The sequence below is a fragment of the Amblyraja radiata genome, chromosome 4 (genome assembly GCF_010909765.2).
Source record: "Amblyraja radiata isolate CabotCenter1 chromosome 4, sAmbRad1.1.pri, whole genome shotgun sequence".
Taxonomy (NCBI): Eukaryota; Metazoa; Chordata; class Chondrichthyes; order Rajiformes; family Rajidae; genus Amblyraja; species Amblyraja radiata.
Window position 1 is genome coordinate 99,474,788 of NC_045959.1, and position 12,088 is coordinate 99,486,875.

General features: G+C 38.8%; 1 protein-coding gene across 1 annotated transcript in view; it reads right to left on the reverse strand.

Moving 5' to 3' along the window:
- mib1 (MIB E3 ubiquitin protein ligase 1) overlaps positions 1-12,088 on the reverse strand; it is a 136,786-nt gene that overhangs the window by 32,515 nt on the left and 92,183 nt on the right. Inside the window, exon 13 of the mRNA XM_033020052.1 lies at positions 459-591. Coding sequence (XP_032875943.1) covers positions 459-591 — 133 coding nt within the window. The remainder of the gene's footprint in view (positions 1-458; positions 592-12,088) is intronic.

Genomic DNA, 12,088 nt, shown 5'->3' on the forward strand with positions numbered 1-12,088 from the left:
CAAAACTGTGATGCAAGTATAATGAGCAGTTCCAAATGTAAGAAACCCATTGTAGAACAGCATTTCCAACAAACAATCCAAGCAAACCTTCTAGATAACAGTTGCCTTATCACTTAAATTAATTCACGTTTATTGTGTAGTGTAAAACACCCAAAATCCAACTTCCCAGACTAACTCAGCAATTGCAAAATTGCTCTTTTCAATTGAACTCCTTATTGTAAAATATTGTTACTATATTTTTAATGCCACTGTAGATCATGCTTAGATTAAAAGCACTGCTGAAAATACTCCAGTGTTCCTAATTATACTCTTACTTATTATATCTCTGCTTCCATCATTTTAAAAGATGAGGGCATGTTTAGTAAACTACTACACTGGTGAAATTATAGTTAACCCAAAATGAGTCAATTTCCATTAAAAGACAAACATGTACAGCACAAAGTCAAGTTAAGTCATACCTGGTGCACTAATAATTCTGCCACTTCAACGTGATTGTTCAGAGCTGCTAAATGTAAAGCAGTATATCCATCATCCTTTTTCTCATCCACAATCCAAGGCCTTGGAAGTTTGGAAAGTAACACACGCATGGCACTGCAGTTACAAAAATTGACAAATGTCAATTTTATTGAAAAATACCACTAAAGTTTCCATGTAACACCCAACATTTTCCAATTAATTAAAATAATAACACAAGCCCACTTATAAATACAAAATAATTGCTTTTGGGTTATAGTCACTTGATAGTTCAAATAGTTTATCTACCGAGCAGCACATGAATCAGGAAGTTTCCAAATTATAGTTTCTAACATGCAATTAAGTAGCTGATCTAAGACAGGGGAACAAATGGGGATCTGTAATCAGCATTAGCAAACATGGTTTTAAAGGTTAACAGAAAAAAACAGCTAGGCTACTACAAGGGAATGATGCCACAATGAAGAGCTAATGATAAATTTAAGGCAGAGTGCTGTGTTCAATATAAGCATTGCATGAAACAATAGCGATTAGCGGCTGCATTTGCAGACGTTGATGGGAATGAGATATAGCTTCAAGAAGAGAACATCAATACTGTTTCCAGTGAAGCTAAGAACACCAACAATGGCAGTAAATCGAACAATTATGAAAGGTTTCAGTGGCAAATTAAGAAATATACATTTTTACATGGCGCAATCAATGATAATGAAACACCGTGTGTGATCCAACAAGAAAACAAGATAATCAAAATATAATTGGTACAATTAAACATTGAACCAATTTAAGACAGTTTATCCTTTCAAAATATATTAAGCTTTGTCAAAGGAACCGCACTTATAGATAAAAATGCCTTGCACTCCAGAAATTACACTTCTCACCATCAATTTTAAATTACATTGCTTTATTCAGTACTTGTTTCTACAAATGCTATTTATACTGTGCTTACCAATTAAATATTTAGTAAGAATAACATTTATTGAACATCTTTAAATTCCAATTTCCAATGTACATCAATACAGCTTTAAATTTTCTTTTAAAGAGGTGCCAGTACATCATAAAATCATTGTGGCACGTATTGTACACCATTGTGGTGCATACCATCACAAAACAATACTGTTCAGAAGTATCTGGTGATGACCATTTGTAAGTGTCAAACTAGCTCTTTTCAGGATTTCTGAATGCCTAATTCATCAACCTCATGATAATGATGATCACAAAATCAAATTGTAAACATAGCGAGCCATACATATTTCACAGTATTAAAGCATGTCACAGGCTGATACTCTGGTGTGTGAGCAACTCCCTTCCCAGCTTGCTAAAGTATCTGTGTACCCACAATATGACGTATAATAGAATGTCCCCCATTGCCTAAAAGTTTATTTGCTTTCAAATAAATCCACATTAAATGTGCTACCTTGATAAAAGATATTAACCATTTGCATTCACTGTAATTTCACCATTTACGTGTGGCTCAAATTTTCTGGTTAGAAACTGTCAATTGCTCCTGTTATAGCCTCCTTTAACCTACTTGGCAGAAGTTCAGGATTCTTGAACAAAAGCAGGTCTTGAATTTCAGATCAGCTGATTGTTAATCCCAGGCAACTGTCTCTGCAACCCAGTCAGATAGCAGAAAATTTAGGCTGGGGAATTGCCTATTGAACCTGTGCCAGGTTAACCTGGCACCAATCAAGCAGAACCATTGATACCAATTAAAAAAATTAAGTTGATTCAAGTAAGATTATTTTCAACTACTCCCATGTCTTTTAAGAGTTTTATTTTTAATAGGGTAACGTGTACAGCTTTTTTCTTTTTTTTGGTGTTTGGGTGCTCTTGATTGTTTCTAAATGCCTGGGACATTAAAATAATTAGTTTAGTTTAGAGATATAATGTGGAAATGGGCTTTTGGCCCACCGAGTCCATGCCAACCATCGATCACCTGTTTACTAGTTCTATGTTATCCCAGTTTTGCATCCAACACACTAGGGGAAATTTACAGAAACCTGCACGTGTTTAAAATATGGGAGGAAACCGGAGAACCCGGAGAAAACCACATGGTTACAGTAAGAATGTACAAATTCCACACAGACAGCACTCGTAGTCAGGATCGAACACAGATCTCTGGCGTTAAGGAGGCAGCTCTACCAGCCATTAATTAATGCCATCATTAAATACAAATATTACTGGCAGCATTTTGAACTGCTGTATACCTTCAGAATTTTGTATTTTGATTTAGATTTCCAGGATATGCTTCACGAGCTCGTAAGGTATTTTGGTGGCAGGGGGAATATGTAAGATGTCAGTTTCACTCAGGGACATTGCTCTGGATTGTGTAGGGCCTTGGTGATCAGCTGTGATCAAGATGACCAGCTGCAGGTCAAAACATGCTTTGAGGGAAGGTGAGACGTGGTCTTGGGCAGCTCAATCAGTGGAAACTCTTGGCCACAGTGTTTATTCCTGCCAGAAACAGCTGTCTTCACTCAAAGGCATCTCATGGAGGTTTACGGAATGCAAGAACTACACTAATTGCACTTTGTTAATCTGTAGCAAATGCAGAGCAAGTCTCACAGTAACACATTTTGTTACCCTTAGGTTTGCACTTGTATAATTTTCAAATGTTGGTTAAATTCAGATATTTCATGTGAATTATAATGATCAATTTATTTAAAACATCAAATTGATTTACATGAGAACATTATGGCAGTTTGAGACACAGCAATGTCATGTAAATGAAAGTAGTCATGTTTAGTATTTGCAATGACTGCTTGAATTCTGTGATTAATGGACATCACCAGTTGCTGGGTGGCTTCTCTGGTGATGCTCTGCCAGGCCTGTATTTCAGCCATCTTTAGGTTATGCTTGTTTTGGGCGGTAGTCCCTTTCAGTTTTCTCTTCAGCATGAGTTCTGGCGAATGAGTTTTGAGGCATTTGTTTGAACTTGAGCAGATAGGATGTGTCTATACACTTCAGAATTCATTATGCTGCTACCATCAATAATTGTATCATCAATGACGATAAGTGAGCCAGTACCTTCAGCAGCCATACATGCCCATCCATAACACCTCCACCACCGTGTTTCACAGATGAGGTGGTATGCTTTGGATCTTGGGCAGCTCCTTCTCTCCTCCATACGTTGCTCTTGTCATCACTCTGATATAAGTAAATCTTCATCTCATCTGTCCATTAGACCTTTTTCCAGAACTGTGGTTGCTCTTTTAAGTATTTCTTGGCAAACTAGCCTGGGTTTCCTATTTTTGCAGCTAACCAGTGGTTTGCATCTTGCCGTGTAGCCTCTGTATTTCTGTTCATGAAGTCTTCGGCGGACAGATGTCATTGACAAATCCACACTTGAACAAAGGGGACTATGGAGCCATGAGGGAGGAACTGGCCAAAGTTGACTGAAAAGATACCCTAGCAGGGATGACAGTGGAACAACAATGGCAGGTATTTCTGGGAATATTCCAAAGAAGAAGAAAGATTCCATGGGGAGGAAGGGGCGACCGTGGCTGACAAGGGAAGTCCGGGACAATATGAAAATAAAAGAGAAGTACAACATAGCAAAGATGAGCGGGAAGCAAGCGGATTGGGTAATGTTTAATTAGCAACAGAAGAAAACCAAAAAGGCAATACTGTGAAAAAAGATGAGGTACGAAGGTAAGCTAGCCAAGAATATAAAGGAGGATAGTAAAAGATTCTTTAGGTATGTGAAGAGGAAAAAATTTGTTAAGACCAAAGTTGGAGCCTTGAAGACTGAAAAAGGTGAATTTATTATAGGGAACAAGGAAATTTTGGATCCATCTTCACTTAGGACACAAACAATCTTCCTGATGTACTGGTGGCCAGAGGATCTGGGATGACGGACGAACTGAAGGAAATCCACATTAAGTAGAAAATGGTGTTGGGTAGACTGATGGGATTGAAGGCTTGGTGATCATTTTCCAATGTTCCATAGATTCAGGATCAGTTCCTGTGGATTGGAGGGTAGCTAATGATATCCCACTTTTTAAGAAAGGCAAGTGAGAGAAAACATGGAATTATAGACCAATTAGCCTGACATCGGTGGTGGGGAAGTTGCTGGAGTCAATCATAAAAGATGACATAGTGGCACATTTGGATAGCAGTAACAGGATCGGTTCAAGTCTGAAGAAAGGTTTCGGCCTGAAACATTGCCTATTTCCTTCGCTCCATAGATGCTGCTGCACCTGCTGAGTTTCTCCAGCATTTTTGTGTACCTTCGATTTTCCAGCATCTGCAGTTCCTTCTTAAACACAATGAAAGTAAGCATGCAGGTACAATAGGCAGTGAAGAAAGCGAATGGCACGTTGGCCTTCATAACAAGAGGAGTTGAGTATAGGAGCAAAGAGGTCCTTCTACAGAGAGAATGGAGCGGATGGGCTTATATACTCTGGAAATTAGAAGGATGAGAGGTTATCTTATTGAAACATAAGATTATTAAGGGTTTGGACACGCTAGGCAGGAAAAATGTTCCTGATGTTGGGGGAGTCCAGAACCAGGGGCCACAGTTTACGAATAAGGGGTAAGGCATTTAGAGCGGAGATGAGGAAACACTTTTTCGCAGAGAGTTGTGAGTGTGGAATTCTCTGCCTCAGAGGGTGGTGGAGGCCGGTTCTCTGGATACTTTCAAGAGAGAGCTTGATAGGGCTCTTAAAGATAGCGGAGTCAGGGGATATGGGGAGAAGGCAGGAATGGGGTACTGATTGTGCATGATCAGCCATGATCACAATGAATGGCTCGAAGGGCCGAATGGGTTACTCCTGCACCTATTGTCTGTTGTCTATCGACTCCTGAAGAGTGACCGATCTGTCGGACAGGTGTTTGGGGACAAATTGCAAAGATTGTTGTCAGTTTTTAAAATTAATTTAACCCAAGTTACAACCAAATGGTATAAACACCAAATCCTCCAATTTTAGTTAACTTCAAAACCATCCACTCCCCTTCTTTCTCGTCCCCTACCCCCTCCCCTGTGCACCACCTGGATTCACACATATTTCTCTCCCTCCATCTAAATTCCTTCCTCTAGCATCACAACTCTTCAATTCTTGACTCACACCACATGTCTTTTCCTCTTGGGCCTTTGTCCAACCATTTGCCTATCAAATCCCACCACCTCTGATCTGTATCCACTATTACTTGGCAGGCTTTGTGTGTCCCTCCTCTCTTCCAGCTTTCTTCTCCCCACCCACAATAAGTCTGAAGAAGAGTCCCAATCCAAAACGCCACCATCCATGTTCTCCAGAAATGTTGCCTGAACCGCTGAGTTACTCCAGCATTTTGTGTCTTATTTTGTAAACCAGCATCTGCAGTTCCTCATTTCTTGATTGTAATGTTCCTTGCTTGAATAAAGAAAGCGAGTATAATTGGAATTGAGTTTCTCACTGAAAGAAACTGGCTTTTACAGAAATTTGAAGCACATTTTCAGTATTTTCATTCATAAAAGATGGCAATACTTCTCTGAGAAGTATGGTTAATAGGTTCAACACACATTTGAAGAATATTTTAAGTATTGTCACAATCACTGATAATTTTTTTCCTTAAATATTTAAGCAGCATATTCATTTGAGCAATTAAACGCAGCAATAACACAAACATCCATGTTAGTTATACAAAAAACTTTCAAAATGGGTGGAAATAATTTGATATTGAAAAGACCATGAACATATAACACATCCCATATGAGCGACACAAGTGTCACAGACAAGTGCAGGAGTCATTGTCAAACATTAAAATAGGAATCAGCTGTCTACCGAGTCAGCTGGGGATCTGGGTACAATAACCAGAGCCTAATTCATGCAAGTGAAGGTTATTTTCAATGTCAGAGAAATAAAAATACTCTTCAATGACAGCCAGGAACAGGACCTACAAAATAATTATCAAAATACTACGTGTCTTTAGTAAAAAACATAATAACAAGTAAAAGGAGCTGTGCATATTTATATTAAACAGCCAGTCATACACAAGGTAATATTCTGTGGGAACAAACAGTGGCTCTGAAACGAAATAAAATACTCTAGCTACTGTGATCCAGGCAAAGGCTACAAGATACCAATAGAACTTTGCTTAAACATAACTTGGATACTCAGTGAACATTGGAAAACAATATAATGCAGAAGAAATTCCTGTAACAATTGATGCTGTGCAGTTTTCACAATATGCTGATTACTTGTAATTAAGCCTTCAGATATTTAACTGCAAGAATGCCAAATATCTTTGCTTAGTCACATTTCAGCTCTCACCATAGAAAAAATATTCCAAGTTCTCTTATTCAGATCCAGTATAGATTACATCATGCATTCCCACAATTAATTGCATCTATCACAGCTTTGCCCAGACTTGGCCCTCCCCCTTTGTAATTTCTTCTGCACAATAAATTGCACTCCTATCTTGACTTCATCCACGAACTTCAACAAACTCCCTTCTTCAGACTGATATATATACACACACACACACACTGGATGTGTGTGTGTGTGTGTGTGTGTGTGTGTGTGTGTGTGTGTGTGTGTGTGTGTATATATAATATATATATATATAATAATAATAATATATATATATAATAATATAGAGATTTGAACATGAAATCATATGCTGCACAAACACTTTGGGATCATTCAAATCAGTCAGCCTCAATGAACTGACACCCACACCCCACAACCAACCTTGATACTCAGCACTACTCATCCCTCATCACAGATTACTGAACAATCACGAAGGCTTTTGCACAAGGAAAACAAGCAGTATCCCCTGAATTGCTGGCTATTGTAAGCCCCGCATGGTAACTGACAATCAAAACTGTCAAAAATCTTTAAATAACAGACCCATCATTTTGTAACCACAACCCTTTGTTCTTGAATCTCCCAAGAGTGACATAGAAACATAGAAAATAGGTGCAGGAGTAGGCCATTCGGCCCTTCGAGCCTGCACCGCCATTCAATATGATCATGGCTGATCATCCAACTCAGTATCCTGTACCTGCTTTCTCTCCATACCCCCCTGATCCCTTTAGCCACAAGGGCCACATCTAACTCCCTCTTAAATATAACCAATGAACTCGCCTCAACTATATTCTGTGGCAGAGAATTCCAGAGATTCACCACTCTCTGTGTAAAAAATGTTTTTCTCATCTCAGTCCTAAAAGATTTCCCCTTTATCTTTAAACTGTGACCATTTGTTCTGGACAATCGGGAACAATCTTCCTGCATCTAGCCTGTCCAACCCCTTAAGAATTTTCTAAGTTTCTATAAGATCCCCGCTCAATCTTCTAAATTCTAGCGAGATATCGAGTGACGATATCTGAACATCTACACCATCAAGCCCCTTTAGGATCGTGTTTGAATTGTATAACCCTTCATTCTTCTCAACTTCAAGGAAGACAAACCCAAACCGACATGCCTGTCTTGATAAGACATCCCTCCCATCCAATTGTTTGGATTTCATGAGAAATTAAGAATAAAAAAATAACATTTAATTTAATCACTTTCAAAACAACAAAATAAACTGAAAAACAATGAATAAACGTAATGAAATATTTGTTAACAATTGAAGACGATTAAATGACCTTAATTATTTCAATTTTTTAAATTACCTTCTACTTTATTTCTCCCTTGCAATGCTTTCTCTTCACTGAAGTGAATAGGATGGTTTTATAAAGCTCAAATCCACAAATCACTCTCATAAGTGATTCAAATTATTAATTTAGCCACATGTACAAAATAAATAGTGCACCACTGACAAAAGTTCACATAAATGTATGAAATGAAATCAAGATTAACTTTCACTTTTCTATTTAGTTTTTTGAAGAGTTGGCTTCAGAAAAAGCTGAAGATAAGCATGCACAATTGAAATAAAACAGTAAAATCTTGTTTATCTGGTATTTAGCATCTAGAATTCTCACCCTGTAAAAATTAGAGATTGTTTTGTTATTTTATAAAAATAAACTCGGTGAATTTTACTTTACACATTATGCAAAGCCATTTTAAATTCATTTATGTTAATGCACAGGGTTGTACAATTGCAGGCTGATTAACAGCAACATCCACGTTGAATATATGGCACTTCTTGTGATGGTGAATACAGTCATTCATTGGATTTATTTTTGGTGTGCTTTACATAAATGTCATTACAATTGCAATTGAATATTGAATTGCAGTGTAAAATGTTGTTATTTAGGAAGGCTAATAGTTCAGCAATTAATTTAAAGGTTTATGCATAAAATAAGTGTATGATGAACAAGTTTTTTTATCTCTGAACAATTCCACACAACCAGCATATTCTTTTCCCCCGTAGATGCAGGATGGGTAAAAATATACATGCTTTTTCATGTTTTCCTATCAAACTGGATAACCTCACACTTATCAATGATTTGGATGAGAACGTAAATGGCATGGTTCGCAAATCAGCGGATGATGCAAAAGAGGGTGGTATTGTAGATAGTGAAGATGGTGGTCAAAAATTGCAGCAGGATCTTGTTGGCAGAGGAATGGTTGAAGAAAATTAATGCAGAGAAATGGGAGTTGTTGCATTTTGGGAGCACAAACATGTGCAGAACCTACACAGTGATTAGTAGGGCTCCGGGGAGTTGTGGACCAGAGGGATCTAGAAGTACAGGTATATAGTTTGTTGAAAGTGGCATCACAGGTAGATAGCGCGGTCAAAAGGGATTTTGGCACATTGACCATCAGTCAAAGCATTGAGTATAGAAGTTGGGAGGCCATGTTGCAGATGCAGTAAAGACGTGAAACTGTTTACGAAGATGTTGCCAGGACTCGAGAGCCTGAGCTATAGAGAGAGGTCGAGCAGGCTACGACTCTATTCCACGCAAAGGGTAGTTGGTGTATGGAATGAGCTGCCGGAGGAGGTAGTTGAGGCATGTACTGTAGCAACATTCAAGAAATATTTAGACAGGTACATGGATAGGACAGATTTAGTAGGATATGAGCCAAATGTAGGCAGGTTGGATTGGTGTAGCTGCAACATGTTGGCTGGTGTGGGCAAGTTGGGCCGAAGGGCCTGTTTCCGTGCTGCGACTCTGACTCTCATTTTATCTTGGCTACTTTATTTTTGTTCACTTGTATATCCCATTGAAATTATTTTACAGTTTATTCACCTCACAACTTACGTTCCCACCTACCCTTCAACATTAACTTAATCTTGCAATACCATCCTCTGTTCCATTGCACCAATGAGTTTCTTATATTAAATGTTACCATGAACTTTCAAATGCTTTTTCATCAGCAGTTTTACTTTCCTTCTGGGATATTTTTTAGTCAGGGCCTTTGTTTGCTTAACATCCTGCAAGTACTCTAAGTGAAGAGTAGTAAGATAAAAAAAGATTTGACTGCAAGATTTTGTTGCAACAATGCCCTTAAATGAGTACGACAACATCACATGCCTTTTTAATTTACAACTCAAATGAAATTGTGACATTACTTCTTTAGCTATTGAGTGGCTATCCTAAATTGTAATTCAAAATTATAGTTGTTTTTCAGACTGGAGGCCCATGACTTATGGGGTGTCAGAGGAGCAGTGCTGGGCTCATTGCTGCTTGTAGTTTATGTAAATGATTTAGATAAGAACATACAAGTTTGCAGATGACTAAAGTGGACGATATCATAGATAATGAAGATAGTTATCAAAAATTACAGCAGGATCTTGATCAGCTGGGCAAGTGGGCTGAGGAATGGTTAATGGAATTTGGATGTGAATGGCAGGGCTCTGAAGAGTGTTGTAGAGCTGAGGGATCTAGGAATCCAGGCACAGGATAGTCGGGGTCTCAGAGGTGGATGAGATCTTGTAAATAAATAGTGTAAATGCACAGTGTTTAAGAAGGAACTGCAGATGCTGGAAAATCAAAAGGTAGACAAAAATGCTGGAGAAACTCAGCGGGTGAGGCGGCATCTATGGAGCGAAGGAAATAGGCGATGTTTCGGGTCTGAAGAAGGGTCTCGACCCGAAATGTCGTGTAAATGCAGAGTCCTTTAACCCAGAGTAGGGGAATTAAGGATCCCAGAGGAAGTAGGGACTATAACAACATACAAAAGACATTTGGACAGATACATGGATAGCATAGGTTAAGAGGGATATGGGCCAAATTCGGGCAGGTAGAACTAGCGTAGATGAGGTATCTCGTTTGGCATAGGTAATTTGGGCTGAAAGGCCTGTTTCTGTGTTGTGTGTCTCAATGACCTCATCTTGGGTTTGCTGACAAGATATAGAGGTGATGAGTTTGATAGCTCAGCAAGCTCCCATGGGTTAAACAAATGTCTCATATCCCTGCAGCTTATTCTAGAGCCCTATATCATCACCTCATACACTCTAATCCTGCAAGCTATGGTTGAGACCGCAAAAATTTCAAAATCCTTGAATCAGATCCTAATGGGCAAAAAAGTGATGCTCTCTAGTAATTTCAATGTCAGAATCTGAAAGTACACAATCCTCTCAAAAAGCATGATTGGCAAGACAAAAGTGGGGAAATCCAACTTAAATGGAGCCCTCCTCACAAACTGATTGTAGCATTGTCTTGTCGTAATCAATACCATTCAATATTGAAGTAGAAAATCTCTTCACAGCACCCTTGATGCAGACAGCAATACAGAGTCAGGGTCATACAACCCAGAAACAGGCCTTTCGGCTCAACTTGTCAATGCTGACCAAGATATCCCATCTCAGCAAGTCCTATTTGCCTGTATTTGGCACATCTATCTATGTATAATTAAAAGTCCCATCTTGACCACATCCTGTCTGCGCTGTATATTGATCTTAGAAAAAACGCTGCTATATATCGCTATGATTTTTGGCCATCTTACTCAGTCTTCCTCTGCTGAGGCAGCCCGAGGATTTTTCCGATTGATGAAAAATAAAAAAGTTTTGAATGTTTAAAAAAAATAATCTTGAGATCAGCTGATTGGTCTCGCCTGTCAATCACCATGATGCCCTGGGGGGGGGGAGGGGGGGTGGTCGCAGGACTATAAAACCCCGGATGCCTGGACGCGAGTCAGTCATTCTGGAAGATCGCGAGGGAGAGGCCACAACTGTGATTCTGCTGCGAGTCTATAGGACTATGAGTCTACTTAACTGTGAGTCTATCTGTGCTTTATGTGATTTAGTGCTTTATGTGGTTAACCCTTTATGTGCTTGCAATAAATGATTTGTTAGCCAGGAATGTGCTTGGAATGAATGATGATTTGTTAACCCTTAATGTGCTTGCAATAAATGATGTGTTAGCCAGCAATGTGCTTGCAATGAATGATGATTTGTTCACCCTTAATGTGCTTGCAATAAATTATTTGTTAGCCAGTAATGTGCTTGCAATGATCATTTGTTAACCCTTAATGTGCTTGCAATAAACAATTTGTAAGCCAGCAAGGTGCTTGCAATTAATGATTTGTTAACCCTTAATGTGCTTGCAATAAATGATTTGTTAGCCCTTAATGAAATGAGTTGTTTGGCCTGCCCTGTGCTTTTGCTTTGCCTTTGATTGAGCTTACCTGAAATGAAAGAAAATGGATTGTATTATTGGCTGGCCCCGCCTGCCCTGTATTTTTGCTTCGCTTGACCTTACCTGAAATGAAAGCAAATGGATTGTATTGTTGGCTGGCCCAGCCTG